The 21758-nt window shown below is 38.5% G+C and overlaps 1 protein-coding gene across 5 annotated transcripts in view; it reads right to left on the reverse strand.

The window, feature by feature from the left end:
• The window catches only part of SOBP (sine oculis binding protein homolog), a 155597-nt gene that overhangs the window by 113726 nt on the left and 20113 nt on the right, over window positions 1-21758 (reverse strand). For all 5 annotated transcript variants that reach the window (XR_014248191.1, XM_082404733.1, XM_082404731.1 and 2 more), the window contains exon 4: window positions 112-263. Coding sequence is in view for 4 of the 5 variants with exons in the window: in XM_082404733.1 (XP_082260859.1) it covers window positions 112-263 (152 nt within the window). In the remaining variant the exon portion in view is untranslated. The remainder of the gene's footprint in view (window positions 1-111; window positions 264-21758) is intronic.

The raw sequence follows: 21758 nt of genomic DNA on the forward strand, positions 1-21758 counted from the left end.
CAGAAAGAATAAAAGTACGGGGTGCGCAGTAATTTCGGCTAGAAGCTAAGAGGCGCATGCGCAAGGGGTGGTGAGGCCTGCACGGGCCGCCTCTCTCTACGGTGCTCTTACCTTATTTCTCTTGAAGTAGGCTCGTCGGCAGGCCGCAAAGCACTTCTCGCTGCAGAAGCTTTTCACCTCACTTCCCATACTCAGGGAATAGCGCTTGATTCCCACTTTCTGGCACCAGGCACACATTATTTGTACATTTGACACATCATCTTCTATAATAAAAGTATAAGAAAAATGTTCATATCAGAAGCAAACATCCCTTCAAACTTAGACACACCCTGAACCTCACAGAGCTACTTGAGGTCTGATCTTAATTTCAGTACCTCACCACTTTCTGACCTAGTAGATAGCCAGCTCTTGGTGGGAAGACTCAGTGCTTTTTTCTTTTTCTTTTCTTTCTTTTTTTTTTTTTTTTTTGGTTATCTCCTAAGTTTCCAAAAGACATCATTTATTTAAAAACCAGAGCATGACTGCAGAGCCATGAGGATTCCTAGCACTTGGTATCCTGGTACAAATGCTTATTCTGCCTGGTTAAACCAGGCTCAGTACTAATAAAGCTTGTAAAGTGACCCATTTCTTCAAAGGTACTGCTGACAGCCTACAAGATCCACACTGGGTGGGTCGCCCAGCGCTAACCTACAAATGTGATGCCCTCATGTGAACTTGGACAGTCAGGAGCCAGGCTCAATCTTGACCTGTTCCCTATTACTGTTACATGAAAGGGGGTGTTGTTTACTCTTGCAATATAATGGTTCCCGAGTGATACTGTTACTCAAAGAAAGGAAAGATGTGAGTGGCCATCTTCTCACGATGAAAAGGCACCATCCTGGCTCACACAACAGTCAGCTGTGATACAGCCTTCCCGCACTGCTGTCCTCGGGGAGGCGCAGGCCTGATTTAAATTCCCCTCCATGTGATATGGTTCGTGGCCCCTGGATGGAGGAATGGTAATGGGGGTGTCAGCCATGAGGCCTGAGGTCACACATCTGCCCAGATCATTCTCAGCCAGACTGGTGGTCCTTGCAGCTCCTGTAGCACCTGCTACCCATGTCATGGGAATGCTCAGAATAATGTTAGGTGGTATGCAGATATTTTCAATATTTAAACTACTGTATTTCTTTTCCTTTGTAAGAGAAGAAAACAAGTTTTACTAGCACAACAAGCCCAGGATATCACAAATACTACTGCTTAAAACAAAGAAAGGCTTTTAAAGTGAGTCAGTTAATAAAATATATTGAGGAAATCATAGTGCAGGTGGTAAGACGCTGTAACAAAAATGTGATGGTGATATTCAAATGACTGAAGTCTGGGAAACAGTGGTCTGTTTACAGGGAGTGACTGTAGGAGAGACTACAAGTAGAAGTCTAAGAAATATTTTCTTGCTGCCTCCTAGGGGCTTTCACTATATCTTACGTTTTCTCAGTCTTCCCCATTGACTGTGTGTGTGTGTGTGTGTGTGTGTGTATGACTGATTGCCACTATTAGGCACATCTCTTCCTCCTTTATGAATTTTTTTGTACTAACCCAGACTTATGCTTCAGATATGACTGGTAATCATAAAATCCCCAACAAGCTCTGGTATACTGTTGTCTGATTTCTGAATAAAATCCCCCAAAGACTAATTGCTAAGCAAGGCCTGGTCCATGAGTTGTTGACATATTCATGGTTCATAGAGTCTGTCATGCAATCATTCCATTTCCAGGGAAAAGATTTGGTTTGAGGCAGTGCGGTCATCAGCCTGCAAAATTAGAAGCAAACTAATTTGTAGTGCAGTGATATGGCATTTTTTCCCCCTGAGTGTCATCACTCAGAACTATGTAAAGCATTTTATTTACCTTAATGGAATAAATGTTGTCATTTTAATGATCATTTTTATTTCACAAATTACATGTTGTAATTTATTGTTAATTATCAAATGAGACAGTGTAAAAGGCAACCTTTGATGTTAATCAAACATTTTTGATAAAATAACTTTCTTTAAATGGAGTCATAACATGAATTCAAATGTCATACAATGACTGCATTTAATAATTTATTCTATTCAAAAAAAAGATTTATTTATATTTTGTATGATTTCTAATATGGCATCTGTCTACATACAGACATTTTACATGGTATGAAAAATTAACAAGACTCTATAATTTACCTTAGAGTATGGAGGAGTTTTAAAAATTAAATTAGAAAGACTATATTTAGAAAATAATCATCTATCATTACTAAACTAACTAGCACTAATAGTTTCTATTTTCCCAATCGATTAGCTGCTTTAAAATCTTAAATTCCTGAAAAAGAATATGATACAGCAGAACTCTCACAAATGATCCGTTGGCAATAAGCTTGATTCTGGTGAAATCTGTAAGGAAAAAAAGATTTTATGGGGGAAATTATTTGGCCACAGAGTTCAACGAGGAGAACCCACTTCCCAAGGATTCACTTTAGAACATGCATTAGGTTTCCCCTTTCAGTTTCTTCCTTTCAATAGTCTGCTTTGGGGAAAAAAAAATGTAAGTGTTTTAGTCCTAGATCTTTAACTATCATAGACTAAAACTGAGATGACAGAGAGTAGAGAGCAAAGCTATAAGAAGACTGGGCAGCGGGCCTGAGCTCTGGCCTGGCCTGAAGGAATGATGCCTGGGGCAAAAAGGCCACTCACGGGTCTTTCTCACGCTTTACTCCATCATCACCGCACAGACCTACTTGTCTTTTTTTTAGGGGAGGCAAGGGTAGTTTCTTACAACAGAGATAACAAATAAACAAAAAGTAGAATTTTAAAGCAGCTTATTTTTATAAATCATTTGTACTACAAAGTACCAAAACGGGAAGATGAGACAAAAGAAATTGCGTACTTTTGTATCTGGCAGTTGGAAAACTCTTAGGATGGTGGTTAGGATCTGCCTTATTAAATAATTCAGTATCCCCATCCTTTTTTCATAAAATTCTGTTTCATAAAGGCAAACCCTTTAGAAAACTTCCATCAGACACCTCCTTTTCTGTCACCAAACTGCTATCAATAGCTAATGCTCCAAAGAAGAGTCTGATAGAGGGATTATTCCAAAAGTTCAAGAAAACATTTTCAGATATCTCAGATATTCTAGTCTTATAAAAGTCATTTTTATTAATATATTTAAGAAATTAAGAAAGAACTGTGATTATTAAAATTAATTTTGTCAGCTAAAACTTAGCTCAAAATTCTGCCACCAGACATGAGATGGTGCCCCATCTTAAACAATATGACTGCACCCCTAGAAAAGTGAGCTCTTCTTAAGTGCTTAAAGCCAAGGGGATAGGTTCATTTCAACAACCACATCTTTTTTTTTTTTTAATCTAAAACCCAGGAATTGTGTGCATGCTTTATATTAGCAAAATAAAGGGCCCAGCCCTTTAGCTTTTTGAACCTTATCTGCTTTCAAAACTTTTTTATTTAAAAAATATTTCTTCAAACTAGGGAAAAACCTGATTTCTTATATTTAGGCAAAAGGTCCCGGCCATTAGAGATGAGATTACCTCAAAGAAAATTCACGTAACAGATTTTTCCTTACAGCCATTATTATCCTGTGTATTTTTCATAATGAACAATGCAGCAACAAATGCAAAACGCTTACAGCATTAAATCACATTCCCAAATTGAATAGTTTATATAACATAATAAATTTTTCATATGATAATATCATATAAATATGCATCAGTCAAAATATGCATGTTTCAGTTAATCATAAAAAGTTTGTACCACCTCTTTAGGATTGAATTAAGCAAAATATTTAGGGCATTTTCTTTCCAATCTAATGTTCAAAGAGCTATAGAACATTATTCTACGTTACACCCCAGAAGGAGAAGTTTAGATTAATTACTCTGAGATAAAATCAAAATTGTATTTATTTATCATAGTGCAGAGAAGTATGAAGTCAAGCATTTCTGGAATGCCTTGCTGAAGCTGTTTGAGAGATTGCTTTATCTGGTGACTTAAAAATAAGGATGGCCATTCTAGGGGCATTTTAATTGGCTATGAACATGCATACTAACTTACCTGAACAGAGCCCAAAAAATCAGGAGGGCCTTAACGGACCCCAAGTGATTAAACTGTAGATTTACCACCCCTCTGTAACTTTCATGGGAATCCAAGACTGAGGAAAAAAGTCTGAAAGTATCTGCTGGTGATGTTTCTCTCTTGCAACAGTTCCTAGAATGCACATGTCCAGATAATCATTTCAAGACTTGAATTATATGAGACAAATTGCAAGACAATCTGAAGTGATTCCTGTGTGTTCTCCACGCCATGAGATGAAAGCACAGGTAACACTCTATCAATCTATTTGTTGAAGAAGCTATATTTAAGAACAGAATAAAGACATGGCCTGAAAGGCAGGCAAAAAACTAGGATTAAAGTTTGCTTTCTTTGCAGCCCTTCTTGGAATAATTGAATTCCAAAAACTTTAAGGCAGTCTGATTTAAAAGTCTCTATAGAGACTCTAATTTAAGAGTCCTATAGAAGCTTCTGTACAATTCCCTGTGTTCCAGAAATAAACATAAGGGAGACCCAGAGAAAATCTGGACCACTGAGTCAAAAGGAAAATAATGATAGTTAGCCATTATTTACTATTTAATAGGTGCCAGGCACAGTGCTAAATTCTTTAAATCCATCACTTAATCTTAATCACAGCCACTACCCCGCAGGCAGGCACCAACATTATCCCCATTGTGCAGATGGGGAAAGTGAGGTTTAGAGATTAAGTGATTTGATCCAAATTACACAGCCAGTACATACCAAAGCCAAGATGAAGACCAGGGCACCTGACTCTAGAGCCCAAGCTCTTGACCACTACACCTTAGAGACCACAGCCTTTCTAAATGTGTGAGATTATACACCATCCACACAGACGTCCCTCCACAAAAAGGACTAAAAGGTGTCACAGACTCTGCTACTTACGCAGCACACTGCTCCATGACACACTAATAGACAAAGAAAATGGAATACAAAAGGTCAAAAAGTCTTTGAGGAGACAGCTGAAGTGTTAATCGATATTTGTTGACTGATTTTTTAAAAAACAAGTTAAAGGCCCACAGTGCAAGCCTTTATTTCTTTATGACTATGAGACTTGGATTTGCTGCAAACATTCTGTCTGAACTTTGAATAGCAAGTGCCACTTGAACATTAAATGACGAGACAGAACCAATATACCTGGATCTCAGGAAGCAGTCATTCTACTCACAGGCAAGCAATACTCTTCCCAGCTTTTTCTTTTGTAAGGGAGGGCAGTCACAGCAGGACATGGATAAGACTGACTTTCCATGTGGGTGAAGTGGGGAACCACTTACATGTGTAACTTCAAAGATGCCAATAAGAATATCCTAGCTTCAAAAAGTATCCTCAACTGCTCACAAAAATTTAATTCTACCATTAGAGAGTAGTTTCCTGGGCTAAATATTTCTCATATCCTATTAAAACACAAATTCCCTGAAAGCAAGAAGGCTTGATATGTATTTGTCTATAATGATTTATGCTTTAAAATGAGTGATTCTTTCTGAAGAACAAGTTTTCACAGAGAGTGAGGAGAAGGGCTAAGGACAGGGCTCCAATGAGAAAAGAGGAGGGCAGAGATGGGAGAGGCTAGGACAAAAGAAGCCTCTGGTCACTACTTTGCTAATGTCTAGCCCTGGGCATATAGGTAGAGCAAGCTGAGGGCTGCCAAGTGAAGGCAGAGTGGACAGAAAAACTACTGTCTGATCATACTGTAGCACAATTTCAGATATTTTTAGAATGACTTTTAGATGTGAATTTAAAGCACAGTAGAAGTTGAAGGAGGTGGGAGGAATGGCATATCGCTAGGGATCTCTAGAAAAGAAAAGCAACAGGCAGATCCACTTATTACAGCTCAAGGGGGTGACTTTTTGTTAAGCAAATGAGGTAACAAATATATACTCCTTTGTGAACCTAAGTCACTATTATTTGAAAGACATTGTGATGGAGTATGGAGAGATGGAGACAGAGGAAACTGATGAAAGTATTAATACTGCCCCTTCTAGTTGTGTGATGTGGGCAAGTCACTTAAGGGATAGTAATGCCCACCCTAACTCTAGCTGTGGTGAGGATCAATCGAGAGAAAGTAGGCACATTCTTCATGTAAATGAGCCTTCCTTAGAATTACTGGCAATTAGAGCCATAAGAAAAGGGTAGGTGTCACAGCAAAGGAAAACATAAACAAGACGAAAAGACAACCCTCAGAAAGGGAGAAAATATTTGCAAATGAAGCAACTGACAAAGGATTAATCTCCAAAATTTACAGGCAGCTCATGCAGCTCAATATCAAAAAAACAAACAACCCAATCCAAAAATGGGCAGAAGACCTAAATAGACATTTCTCCAAAGAAGATGTACAGATTGCCAACAAACACATGAAAGAATGCTCAACATCACTAATCATTAGAGAAATGCAAATCAAAACTACCATGAGGTATCACCTCACACCAGTCAGAATGGCCATCATCAAAAAATCTACAAACAATAAATGCTGGAGAGGGTGTGGAGAAAAGGGAACCCTCTTGCACTCTTGGTGGGAATGTAAATTGATACAGCCACTATGGAGAACAGTATGGAGGTTCCTTAAAAAACTAAAAATAGGACTACCATACAACCCAGCAATCCCACTACTGGGCATATACCCTGAGAAAACCATAATTCAAAAAGAGTCATGTACCACAATGTTCACTGCAGCTCTATTTACAATAGCCAGGACATGGAACCAACCTAAGTGTCCATCGACAGACGAATGAATAAAGAAGATGTGGCACATATATACAATGGAATATTACTCAGCCATAAAAAGAAAGAAATTGAGTTATTTGTAGTGAGGTGGATGGACCTAGAGTCTGTCATACAGAGTGAAGTAAGTCAGAAAGAGAAAAACAAATACCGTATGCTAACACATATATATGGAATCTAAAAAAAAAGTGGTTCTGAAGAACCTAGGGGCAGGACAGGAATAAAGACACAGATGTAGAGAATGGACTTGAGGACACGGGGAGGGGGAAGGGTAAGCTGGGACAAAGTGAGAGAGTGGCATGGACATATATACACTACCAAGTGTAAAATAGATAGCTAGTGGGAAGCAGTTGCATGGCACAGGGAGATCAGCTCCGTGCTTTGTGACCACCTAGAGGGGTAGGATAGGGAGGGTGGGAGGGAGACGCAAGAGGGAGGAGATATGGGGATATATGTATATGTATAGCTGATTCACTTTGTTACACAGCAGAAACTAACACACCACTGTAAAGCAATTATACTCCAATAAAGATGTTAAAAAAAAAGGGTAGGTGTCAGCTGTGTGCAATCTGGAGAGGCCCAATGAGCGGTCACCAGTCTCTTCAATCACATCCCCCTCCAATGGATGACATCTGTAGACTCACTAACTCTGAACACAAAGAAAAACCCAGTAATTGGTTAAATTTCAATAACTCAGGCTATTTAAGAAGAAAGCCATTAGATTTAATAAAAGCTTCACTTACATTTATTCTTTTTAAAAATTACTTAACTTGAGTTAATAGTTGACAGGGTGTTGCCAAATATATCACTGTACTGCCAGATATTCTGTAATTAATAGATGGGAATTCTTTGTAATTATCACATCAACTATCCACACATGGGTGGATCTTTCTACACACCTGAGAAGTTTGCTCTTTTAAGAAATATCATAGTAACAACTGAAAATGTCTGCCACCTTGGTAACTGAACTATCAAAAATTGCCAAAGAATAGAGTCTGAATTAATACAGTTTTATTGCACTTATTTCTCATTAAAAGGAGAGATGCAGTTAAATGATAGCAGTTCCATACAATTATGATTCTTTATAGTACCTAAAATTATCCCTATTTTTCTTCTGGAAATAGAATTATTTGAAGTGATTTCAAGATTTTAAATAGTCAACACCCCTCTAAATAAATAGAGTACTTAACCCCAAAATAAAATCTAAATTGCTATATATAAACTAAAATTTGGTTCCAGTATGTAAAAGGAATGAGCACATATTACACAAAATGACAGGAAAATGATGGAATTTAAAATTAATTTTCAATTTTCTAATGGAAGTTTTCTAGCTGATTTTAAATTATTTATATATATGATACATATACATGGGGTGTATATATATATGTGTGTGTGTGTGTGTATACATACATATATATACAGGTCACATACACACACGTATTTGTAAAAGATGTGACTTCAAAATGAATTAAACATTTACATCCAGGTGCAGGTCCCTGTGTTATGCCACTGGTCAAGAATGATGAGTTGACTAGGACATGGCCCTGCTCCCAAGAGAACAGGCAGAAAAGTATGTGACCCATCATTTGACAGGGAGAATGTGATAAGAGAGGAGTTCAGAAGCCTCTTCGAGCCTAGAGAGCACAGCTTGTGAGCTGGGTCTTGAAGGATTTGGAGGGGGAGAAAGTTCAAGAGAAGGAAGGAAAGGACAGAGGACCAGCAGGAGCCAGGGAGTGGCAGACACACTCAAGGATGGGGAGGAGCCCTGCAGTAGCTCAGCTACCACAATTGCATGAAGAGAAAGGTAGGAATTAGACTGGGGCTGGTGGGGCCTGCATGAGGAGTCCCTTGAATATCATCTTGCTCTGGGGTGGGAGGGGTTCCTCTTCATTCCACATGTAATGAGGAGCTCCCAAACATTTCTCACAGGACATGACAGGAGCAGAGATGGGCTGAGAAATGTTACCCCAGCAGGGTGGATCAGAATTCAGAAGACTGGACTCTTGTTCCACATCTTAGAAATAAGCAACATGAGAGCAGCCTCAATGACTCATTCACTTTTGTGTGTTCAGTGACTAGTACATAGCAATGCTTAAGCTATGCTGAATGAATGAATAAAAGGATGGATGGATGGATGGATGGATGGATGGATGGATGCAGAGGAAAGGAGATGAAGTTCTGAACCCATAGAATAACATTTCTAACAGTAGAAATGAAAAGGAAAGGACAGATTTAAGAGTGAGACTAAAACAATCACCAAAATATAAGAATGTAACTCACCCAAATTCAGAGAATTCATCTACCTGTGTCTCTAGTCAAAGCATACCAGGGAAAAGTCCAAAGAGTTCTTTGTGAAAATTGACTCTGTAGTCAAATTCAAAGTGATTTTGCTTTACTTCCAGTGTCCCTTCCTCACTTATTTTCTCAACATTCAAACAAAGAAGGTAATAAAAGGAGATATCCCATAAAGTCACAAAATAGTAATTCTCTCTTAAATACCTTACTGAACTTGGATTCTTTAACAGACACTACTAAGCATATGTGTCTGCAGCTCCTTGACATTAACTTAAATACTTTCACTGATTAGCCAGAGTAGGGACTTCTGATAAGTCTCCTCGACAATCTCACCTCCACGTCTCAGTACTCATTATAGAGAGTTTGTCTTCCCTATGTATCCACCCTAAGAAGCTGGAATAAGAAAGGAAGAGGATAGAACTTAAGAGTAAGGAAAACCCAGAATCCTCTATGCAACATTTCCCAAAATACACCCCCCACAGAACACTAATACCATGGGATACTTAAAGCGGTGTTATTTTTTTAAAGACTTCTATGGTCAAATATTTATGGAAAACCCTGGGCTAAACAACAAGTTCTTTACTGTAAGACTTTTGGGCTCCACCAATGTGTAATTAGAAATCTTCAAGAGGGAGATAAGAATGGCTGTATTTCACAAATTTGACCAGGGACAGGTATTTTCACAGAGGATCCACAAGACTGGATTTCTAAGGACGTCTCCCTGGGATGTTCTGCTCTACTACCTTACATTAGTGCTGAAGCATGAGCACTTCCATGCGGGCCATTAATTATCAGGAAGGTTTCTCCTCTGTTGCCCAGAATTGGATCCTCCATTGCCAGGAGTTTTGTCTGCACTGGGCAGAAGGAGAAGTCCAGCAGCCATGTGGCCAGTGCTGGGTTTGCTGACCAACACCCACCAGCCCTCAATAAACACCACCAGACTGAACAAAGACACCCATGGTCCACTAAGTCCTGTGGTGTCTGCTATAGGCATCATATACAGAGAAGGCAACCCTTTTCCTGTAAAGTCCTACAGAGAAAATAGCAGAAATCAATAATAAGGCAATGGGAGAGTAACACTGCTCTTAATAGACTGGATAATTCATGTTCACTGGCTGGTTGCAATGGAAAAGAAGCTTGAGTAAACTCTTGTCCCCCATCCCTGAGTCCTGGATTTGACCCTCTGTCCAATCTCAGGTGCCCTGGGACAATGATGGGTTTGCTCTCCACCGGACCTTTCTCTCCCACGTGGCTAAAGTCCACACACTGAGTCCCAGCATCTAGCCAACAAATGCACATGATTAGGGACAAGGGAGCAAGGTCAAAAAGTGTACACGAGCACATGCATCACTGCTGGAAAAGCAATTCCAAGCCCCTGCCCTGCATAGAGGGGCATCATCTCCAAAGAAACACAAATAGCAGCATATTAGGACTAAAGGGTCAAGCTGCTTTATATAGGACTTCAGCGCAGGAAAAGTATACCCATTACCCACTACTTATCTGAAGGGCTCATTTCCCCTTCTGAAATCTGGCTGTCCCATTAATTACACTTAATGGGCCCCACAGTGGTTGACAAATCTCCCCAGAGGGGAAACCTTAATTGTAGACAAAGGATTCATTTATTTACTCTACTTTGTGCCAGGCACTATACTAGGGGCTGCAAATACGCTGGCAAACAAGACAGACACGATCCCAATCCTCAAGGAAGTTTCCATGGCTGCCCCTAGCATAAAATGCCAACATGCAGTAGAAAAGGACCGTGGGAAAACCAGGCCTGCTCCCAGGGCTCTGTCACCACTGGGGGTGTCACAGGAGCCAGGTGTTCTTGGTGACCACAAAGCAGGTGTAAGCAGCCCCACTGTGACTGACCAGCACACCAAGTCCCACCTCTCAGAGTTCCCGGCAGTTCCACTAAGCAGCATACCTGCTGGGGCTACCGTCCTAGGGGAGGGGAACTGACAGGCTAGAGACCAGGGGGTCAAAGGGACACGTGGGGAGGGTAAAGCCTTCGCATCAAGCACCACTGTCTCCTCCTCAGCCCCTCCTCTTCAGTCTCCTTCAGCAGACTGAAGAGTGGGAAGAACTTCACTCAACTAAGTTTGTTAAAAGAACCAAGATGAACCTGCTGGAACACTGTCAAAAAGATAATTTACTCCCCTCTTCACCTTCCCATCTTAAAATATTCATTTAGATTTCTTGAATGAGAATGATTAATGATTGAGGGGCTCTCTGAAGGGGCCCCATGCCAATCCCTACTTGGGAATGTGATGGGACATCACGTGCTAGAACAGCCCCACTGTGGGAAAGGGGGAGGGTCACACCCACTGAAACCTTTCAGAGTCCTCTCTTCTCTCTGCATAGTCCCCTTGGGCCACAGTATTTATGCACTCCTGTGACTCCAGCTACCATCCATAAGATGAAGATTTCCAAATCAACACAGTTACTTCTCAGTTTATTTCCAACTGCCTCCCAGCATCTTAACCTGTCACGTCCAAAGCTACATACACACCTTTCCCCTAACCTGTCCCTTCACTGTGTTTCCCATCTCAGTCCCTGGCCCACGCATCCATGCAGTTACCTGCTAGCAGAAATCTGGTATCTTTCCTGCCCCTTTCACCTCCCACATTCTGATTAATCACCAGGTCATCCTAAATATTTTTATAGTATTGCATTCATTCATTCAATTACTCTTTACCCAGTCTAATTGCGTACCAGGCGTTACTCTAGGCTATACGAGACCCGTCCTCATGGAGTTTACTGCTGTCCGTTCCAGTGAAGCCACCAACACCTCTCACCCGTACTACAGGTGGCCTCCCATTTCACTCCCATCTAGCTCATTCCCTCCACTCTGGAGGTGAGGAATTCTTGTGAAACACAAGTCTGATCACTGCTCTCACCTGCCCAAAACCCTCCAGTGGCATCCACTGCCCTCCAGAAGTTGGAACTCCTCAGCATGGCCTCTCCATGGCTCCCAGGACGAGGCCAGTCTCACAGCTTGTCTACTCTCGGGCCTGTGGCTTCTTTTGCTTTCCTTGAGGCTCTCTCCTCTGAGTCTTTCCATGTGCTGCTTCCTCCCTCGCCCACAACCTCAAAATCCTTGACCAATTCAGTCCTATTGCTCCTCCATATCTTAAATGTCCTCCTATGGAAGCCTTTCCTGACCCTGAACCTGGTCAGATCCCAAAGCACCCTGGACTTGATCATCAACACACTTGATTGAAATTTCTTTTTAATGTCTGTCTCCTCCACCAGACTGTGAGCTAGTTAAGACACGGACCATATCTGTCTTATTCACTAGAATGAAATGTCTGACTTTGGGCCTCAGCATAAGGAGAAGAAAAAGCAGAATCCTTACTAGATGTACCTTGGGTGGTTGGATGTCCAGGGCGGGGGCAGGGGGTGGAGGAGGAAGCCAAGGGCACCATCTTTGCTAATCACTCAGAACAAAGTTACCTTAGAGGGAAACACCAGTGAAAAGCCCCAGAACAGAATGCAATCGTTATTTCCACTCTCCTTGGCCAAGTCCATGAACTAAGTCTTCTCAATTTAACAAGAACTTTGAGAAGTCAGCATTGGGAATGTCCCTAGAATAATACGAGTTACCAACTTCACCATCACTCCTCTCTCTTAACCAAACTTTATTTATACCTTCAAATAATTAATTGCAAACAGTTCAGTCAAGTCTAAGTTAATTCCAGAAACACATCTACCCTCTACAAGCAAAGGGAAGTAGAGTTGACATTTCCTCTTATTTCCTATTAGCATCTTAGCTCTTTGGTGATCTGGGGCAGGGTGTTCTAAAATCCTAGCTAGGTCATACCCCCAAAAAGAGTTTATAGAATGCCAAGAAAAGTTCCAGGCTGCCTCATGGACCACAGAGGTGTGTGATTTAGAATCCATGTTTAGATGGTGTCCCTACTTCTGCCATGAAAGCAACTCAGTGACCTTGAGAAGGTCATTTACTCTCTCCAGCCTCATTTACCTCATCTGTAAAAGAGGAGATTTAGCTAGATGATCTCCTAGGTCCCTTCTAACTAAAAATCTAGGACTCTAAATCTCTCAAAATAACAAGATCCATTTAAAGGAGTGCAGCCAAGGGGTAATCTTTTTCCTTTTTTTTCTTGAACCCCTCACTTCATTTCCTTCCTTTTTTCTCCTTCTGTATGGCCACCACTATTGTCCCTTGCCCTTACCACAAGAGGCTTAGAAAATTCTTTGGCTGATGGGACAATTTTAGAAGTGGACCTTTCTAAGCTCTCCAATATTTGCACCACCACAAATCTGGTACCCTCTTTTTAATCCTTTATTATATATGTATGCTTCACTTTAAAGGGACAAACATGAATGTTTATAAAATTCTAACTTTTTATATTATTTTCCATTAACTTCTGATCTTTCAGTGTGGAGCTCCACACACATGGTATTTTATGCCGAGTTTCCCAGAAAACAGAATCTGAGACGAAGATTTGCATGCAGCTGGTTTACTGGGCGTGTGATTCCAGGAAGTAGTGGTGGGGACAAGGGGAGTGAACCTGGGGAGGATGAAGGGCCAATGTAATGATGTGATATTAAATTGGCCACTATTAAGGAAGACTGGTATTCAATCATAAAGAACAATCTTTGGAGTATGTGACATACATTTCATAACTCTTTACCCAGGGGACAAAAAGGAGAAAGAATTTATTCATCACATCTATGCCCCATTGACCTAGTGTGTTAATTCCCCTATATTTCTGGTTCGCATTTGTGGGCATGCAGCCAAAAAGATTTACACGAAACTCGTGCTGCCGTACCAGGGAAGTCCCAGAGCAAGAAGCTAGGGACATATGCCACAAGCATGAGGCAAGGTCCTTTCAGAATGCACACACCTAAGCTGTCAAAGCACTATAGCAGTCACTATGGGGCCAAGAGGATCTGGGGTGGCACATAAGAGGTGTCCCATACTCAGAGTTGTCATCACTATAGAGCCTGGTTTCTCAACCATGGCACTATGGACATTTTCAGCCAGATAATTCCTTGTGTGGGACTGTCCTGTGCATTGTAGGAGGTTTAGGAGCATCCCTGGCCTCTACTCTCTACACACCAGTACCACCCCCTCTCCCAGCTGTGACAACCAAAAATATCTCCAGATATTGCCCAACGTCCCCGGGGGGGTGGGTGGGAAATTTATCCCCTGATAAGAACCACTGGTGTAGAGTAATGTGTATCCTACTTTTGTCACTCACCCAGTGCCCCTTCATTTCTCTCCACTTTACACGGTATCAAAAGCAGCTCTCAAGTAGACCACTGTGAGAGATATTTATATCTCATGCCTATAACTTAATTTTTAGGCTTCACCATGATATAATTCACGTAAATAGATGATAATTCCTTAATAATAAGGAATGATGAGATTTTTAAATACTCCATGTGAGAAAGCTATGGACAGACTAGACATAGGATAAAAATGTTAAAATTACATTCTAGGGTTTAGTTGCTGACATCAAGACAAGAAGGAGTTAAATTTTTTTTTAAATTTTGAAACCTAGGTCTTTAAGTCAAGGACTCATTATCTTTTGAGACAAGGATTTTTTTTCTCTGAATTATGCATATGTAATATACACACAATTTCACATTCAACTTCAAGGCCCACACTCACCCACCTAAGCCCATCCAAGGAACCCCTAGGAGACAATGTTAACTACAGTTGACGAGCATTTAAACTGTTTCCAGTTTTTAACTATTATAAATAAATGCTCCTATAAAGGTTCTTCCAAATGTTTTTGGCCATATATATATATATATATATACACACATATATATATATGTATATATATATATATATACACATACGGAGAGAGAGAGACAGACATTTATGTTGAGTATATATCTAGGATAGAATTATGGGATAATAGGATATGTTTAGTTCAGCATTAATAGATATTGGCAATCAGCTTTCAAGAGTGGTTATACTGATTTACACTCTCAGCAGCAATGCATGAGAGTTCCAGTTGGTCTGTGTCCTTCTCAACATTGGGTACTGTCAGTCTTTTTCATTTTAGCCGTTCTAATGTTTGTGCACTGGTATCTCACTGTGATTTTTTTTTTCAATTATTATATCTGTATTCAAATCACAACATATACATGTAAATACTGAAGTGGAGCAGAATACAAAGATTGGAGGGCTCTCCTGGAGGATCTTTGTGTTTCTTTTTTTTTTTTTAAACATCTTTATTGGAGTGTAATTGCTTTACAATGGTGTGTTAGTTTCTGCTTTATAACAAAGTGAATCAGCTATACATACACATATATCCCCATATCTCCTTCCTCTTGCGTCTCCCTCCCACCCTCCCTATCCCACCCCTCTAGGTGGTCACAAAGCACCAAGCTGATCTCCCTGTGCTATGTCTCACTGTGATTTTAAATTTTATTTTCCTAATGACTAATGAGGTTGAATGACTTTTAATATGTTTATGGGCCACTTGGATATTTTCTTTAGTGAAGTGCCTGTTTATATTTTTTGCTCATTTTGCTATTGGGATGTTTTCTTTTTTATTTCTAGGGGTTCTTTATATATTGTGAATGTGAGTCTTTTGTGGAACGTGTTTTATAAACATATCTCCCACTCAGTGATTTGCCATTTCATTTTTTTGAAAGATGTCTTTTAATCAACAGAAATTCTTAACTTTAATAGAGTCTATTTAATCAACCTTTTTCTTTATGGTTAGTGCTTGTAGTATATAATTTAAGCAGTATTGGCCTACTCAAGATCATAAATATATTCTCTGAGGCTTTCTTCTACAAGCTCTATTGTTCTAACTCTCGCATTTAGATCAACAATCCATCTAGAACTGATTTTTGTGAATGGTGTAAAGAATCAACATACATTTTTTATCATAAGAACATTTATTGAGAAGACTATTCTTTCCTCACTGCTCTACACTGTCACCTTTGTTCTTATGGACTGAATGTATGTGTCCCTCCAAAATGCAAGTTGAAGCTCTAACTCCCAATGTGATACTATTTGGAGATGGGGTATTTGAGAGTTAATTAGGGTTAGATGAGATTGTGAGGGTAGAACCCTGGTCTAATGGGATTAGTGCCCTTATAAGAGGAGACACAAGAGAGCTTGCTATCTCTTTCTGCCATGTAAGAACACAGGGAAAAGGCAACCACCTGCAACTCACAGAGAGAGTTCTTACCAGATACCAACCCTGATGACCTTGATCTTGGACTTCCATTCTTCAGAATTGTGAGAAAATAAATTTTGGTTATTTAAGCAACCCAGGCTATGGTATTTTATTATGGAAACGCAAGCTGACTAATACATCTGTCATAAATTAAGTTATCAATTTAGATTTGTTTCTGGATTCTATTGCAATGGTTTATATGTATATCTTTATGTCATTATCTCATTGTCTTTTTTTAATTCAACAGAAATCATTTATTACTGCTCATGGTTTCTGTGGATCAGATATTTGAGAGTGGTTTGGAGCAATTCTGGCTCACGATTGCTCATGTGGTTACAATCAAAGGTCTCTGGGGGCTGCAGTAATCTGAAGCCTTAACTTCAGGCTGGGGGATCCACTTCTAAGGTGGTTCAGACACAGGGCTGGCAATTCGGTGCTGGCTATTGGTAGGAGGACTCAGTTCCTGTCTACATGGTCCTCTTCACAGGACTGCTTAAGTTTCCTCATGCTTCCCACAGAGTGAATAATGTGAGAGAATTAAGCAGAAACTGCAATAACCTTTTACGACAGCCTTAGAAGTTGGTCACACAGACCATCCCTGATTCAATGTAGGAAGACACCACCAGGAAGTCAGGATAATTGGGGGCCATCTTGGAAGCTGGCTACCATAATTTCATTATCTAAAGTCCAAAAATAGGCAAAAATAAACTATATTATTTAGGGAGGCATACTGAGGTGTTTAAACTATAGAAGAAAGAAAGGTAATGATTACCATAAAAGTGGTTACCTCTTGGAGGAAAGAAGGCGTGAGTAGACAAGGATCACTATTTGTAAAAGGATACATTTATGTTTTACGCACTTTTCCAAAATGTATATATTTCATAATTGCAAGAAAAGGTTCTTTACAAAAATTAAACCAAAAGAGAACTGACATGAAACAGAAAGTGTTCTTTCCTCTTTTATGTCTCAAATATAGATCAATAGATTCCTGAAGGATAATTTTAAATATGGTCAAAAGAAGAATAACAACAATAGCAACAATTAACACTAATAATATTAATTAATTAATAATTATTCTAGTCTTATAATAAATGTTGAGATCTCATAGTATGAGTCTTCAAATTTTGCTTTTTTTCTTCAAGATAATCTTGGCTACTCTTACCCCTTTGCATCTCCATGTATATTTTAGAAGCAGCTTTTTAATTTCCACAACACTTTATGATGAAATTTTATCAGAATTGAATTAAATATATAGATCAATTTAGGAAGAATCTGCCTTTTTAGAATATCTAGTCTCCAATCCATAAACATGGTGTGTCCCTTCATTGATTTAGGTTTTCTTTCATTTCTCTCAACAATGTTTATACTTCTCTATGTAACAATCCTGCACACATTTTGTTAGATTTTTTCCTCTGGGTATTTGATGGTTTGATGCTATTTTAAATGGTATTTTTAAGGTTTCGTGTGTGTGTGTGTGTGTGTGTGTGTGTGTGTGTGTGTGTGTGTGTGTGTGCTGGTATATAGAGATATAATGGATTTGGGGGTACTGACTTGGGGGTTTAGACCCTGATAAATGCACTCATTAATTATAATAGTTTATTTGTTCATTGGTGGGGGAGAGAGGTTCTAAACAAAATAGCATTTCTACCTTTCAAATCTTATTTTTTTTGTTTCTTTCTCTTGCCTTGTTACATTGTCTATGAGTTCTAGTACAAAATTAAACAGAAGTAGTGATAGTGGTTATCTTTATCTTATTCTTGATCTCAAAAGGAAAGTTTTAAATATTTCACCATTAAGTATGATGTTTGCTGTAGGTTTTTTGTGTATATTTTTTGTCACATTATGGAAGTTTCATTCTATTCCTACTTTTCCAAGAGTTTTTATTATTAATTGTGTTAAATTTTTATAAAATTGTGTTTCTGCATCTTTTGAGAATATTGTATGAGCTTTATTTTGTTCTGTTAATGTGGTTAATTATATTGACTAATTTTCAAAATTTAAATCAACCTTGCATTCCTAGAAAAAAAATCCAAGTTAGACATGATGCATTATCCTACTGCTTATATCACTGACTTTGGTTTGCTATGATTTTGTTCAGGATTTTTGAATCATTGTTCATGTTAAACAGAAGTTTTCCATTTTAATGTAATCTAATTACATTAAATTATCATTTTTTACTTCTTATGCCTTTGTCATGTGATGAGATCAAGGTCATGCTGGGATCATAAAATGATTTCTATTCTCTAGGAGAGTTTCTCTAAATTTGTTTTTATTTTTTCCTTAGATGATAGAATTTAACACTGAAGTTATCTGGATCTAGAATGTTCTTTGTAAAATGATTTAATTATTTAATTTCCTTACTACTCAGGAAATGTAGGACTACTCAGGTTTTCTATCTATTCCTGTGCCTGTTTTGGTAAATTAAATTCGACGTAATGTGACTTCTCTTTTGCAGAAATTCTGGGAATTACTTCCAGTGATCACAACTTATGTATAACATCAAAATGATTAGGTTTAATAACATATGGGTGATACAGTCTTTTTATATACTCATATTTCACCTTTCTAGCACTTTTTCTAAATTTTATTTTTTTAATTAATTTTAATTGGAGTATAGTTGATTTACAATGCTGTGTTAGTTTCTGCTGTATAGCAAAGTGAAACAGTTATACATATACATATATCCACTCTTTTTTAGATTATTTTCCCATATAGGTCATTACAGAGTATTGAGTAGAGTTCCCTCTGCTATACAGTAGGTTCTTACTAGTTACATATATTTTATATGGAGTAGTATGTATATGTCAATCCCAGTCTCCCAACTTATCCCTCCCTCCTCTTTCCCCCTTGGTAACCATAAGTTTGTTTTCTACATCTGTGACTCTTTCAGAGTAAAAATGAACAATCATTGAAAGTTGTCCTAAGTAGCATAAATCTTCCATCAGAATTTCAGCTGCTGTAACTACACACATAGGTAACTGGCTTTAAATATATTCAATCAATTAACAAATACATATTATGACATATTAAAATAGACCCTTTCAAATATTAAATCATCTAGGCATTTCACTATACAAGTCACAAAACGAAGATTTTATAAATGTAGGGAAATTACAGATTACCTTAGTTAACTACATCATTTTTCAGACGAGGAAACTGAGGCTCAGAAAGGCTAAGTGGCTTATCCAAGATTAGACAGCCAATAAATGGCTGAGCTGGCATTAACAATCCAGGTCTCCTGGTTCTTACTGTGGTGGTCTTTCCACCACATCATGCTACCATTCACACTACACATTCCATTTGGCATTAAGAATGACTGAACATACTGAAATTTGACTTACACCTTTACAAGACCCCTTGATTGTATAAAGAAAGATGAAACAGGACCCATGTCATAGTAGCTAACATTTTAAGGCTTCATTTTGTGTCTTTTTTATCACTTTGAATTTCAAATGACTATCTCTAGCTTACATTATGTTTCAGATGCCATTTCTCCCCAACTGTACAAACATAACAGTTCCTGAGTATCTGCCTATAGACTTCCTGCTACTCCACTTTAACTGCCCTTCTACTCCCACCATGCACCTTCCAAATGCTGCTAAAATTATTTCATACTTTCCAAAGTCAAATAGAATAATGTTTTGATTATATATCAAGTACACTGTAAGTTCTTGGTGATCAGGGATGATATATATATTTGTATCATATACATATATATAATTTGTATTTATATTGTATATATTTGTATTATCTTGTATAATATAAAGAACATTCAGTAAATACCTTATTGACTAAAAGACTGACACAGTGTTTTGGATAATCAGGTGGTATGAATAGGGGTTAAGGAGACATTGTGCCTAAGTTCAGCTACCAGCTCGGCCACTTATTACCTGTGTGACCTCAGGCAAGTTGCTTAACTTTTCTGGGTCTCAGTTTCCTCATCTGTAAAACAAGGTTAATAATAGCATCCACACAGAGTCTTTCTGAAAATTAGATGAGATAATCTATTAGCACAATGCCTGGCCCATAATAAGTGCTCAAAAAATATTAGCTTGATGAGATTATATCAATACTGTTACTAACTACTCCTCTTCTTGTCATTCACCATAATTCCTCCTGTCCTTGTCCTAAGCGGTTTCGAAAAATCTCCAAATCTGAGGGTTCAGTGAACCTCTTCTTTTCATTGAGAAATGTATCTACTACATAAATAGTAAGTCATCCAAATCCCATTAACTCTAGGTAATTTTATTTAATAATCATATTTTAAAAGTTGGACAAATAAATAAATGGCAAAGCAATTTTTATTAAATCCTGTTTTCTCAATGGCTATTTGGAATACAGCATTCATATGCAAGCCCCAAGAATATTGAATAACAGATAAAATAAATAATGATCATAATGCAAACCACATTCTGATTTCCACTTCCCTGCAAGTACAACTCCATGTAAGAATTACAAGAGCCAAAAAGTAACATGCTTATTAACTGTGGGCTACTCAGCTATACACATAGAGCTTAGCAGATCACGTGAATGTTTCCATATTCTCAATTAAGCTAATGGTTCCTTAGAGCCCAGTTCTTATAACCCCTTAAGAATTTCAAGATTTGCCTGAAAAAATATATCACATTTCCATGACTATGACTGAACACAAATTTGGAAAGCTCACTGAATGCAAACCATCCTGGAAGACAGGAAATGGTCATTGTTTTCCAAGAAAGGCAAGACGCTCCTGCACAAAGGAAATCAAGTTGGTCTTAGAAGCTTAATCTCATGTCCCTCCACATAAACCTGTGTGTGCTGTGTGGATGGACCCTGCCTTTCACTTCACACACGGGAACATACTGGGGAATAAGAATAAGGTCACTTACCATTTGAGGTAAGAGACATTTTATTCAAAATTGCCATATAAATGTATCCAGAGAAGTTTATTCCCTCCTTTTTTCACATTTCATTTTATTTTAAAGTATTCAGAGATTTAGAGGGATTCTGGACTTATAATAGGCAAGTTATAAGCCTCTGGAAAAACCTGACAAAAGACTCAGATCTAAAATATTGTTTCCTAGATACACAGTGTTTTCTGCAACTGGGCTCAGTGAAACTTTCACTAGCAAAGTCTTTGCATTTCATCTTTACCTTATGAACAAAAACAAATTGCACTAATTGTTTTACTGATTTTTTAAAGTCTTGGGAGCAAAATGTTGTCATGGAGCAAGTCTAAGAGCAGGAGATAAAAAATCCTGGTTCAAGTCCCAGCTGGTTACTTTAACCAGAAGTAGGCAACCCAAGCTTGCCCAACCACTGCAGAGGGCTGATGTCTGCTCAGTGGAACTGGGTGCTATTACACTTGTAAAGCAATAAAGACCAATATAAGGTCTTTGTAAAAAAAAAAATGTATTTAAAATTCATTTTGAATGGCTTTGCTTCAATAGTCAAACTTGCGTGGGACCAGAGCCGGCATAAGTATTTTGATGGAGATTCACTATTGT

This window comes from Balaenoptera borealis (assembly GCF_965194805.1).
Source record: "Balaenoptera borealis genome assembly, chromosome: 9".
In the NCBI taxonomy this organism is placed as follows: Eukaryota; Metazoa; Chordata; class Mammalia; order Artiodactyla; family Balaenopteridae; genus Balaenoptera; species Balaenoptera borealis.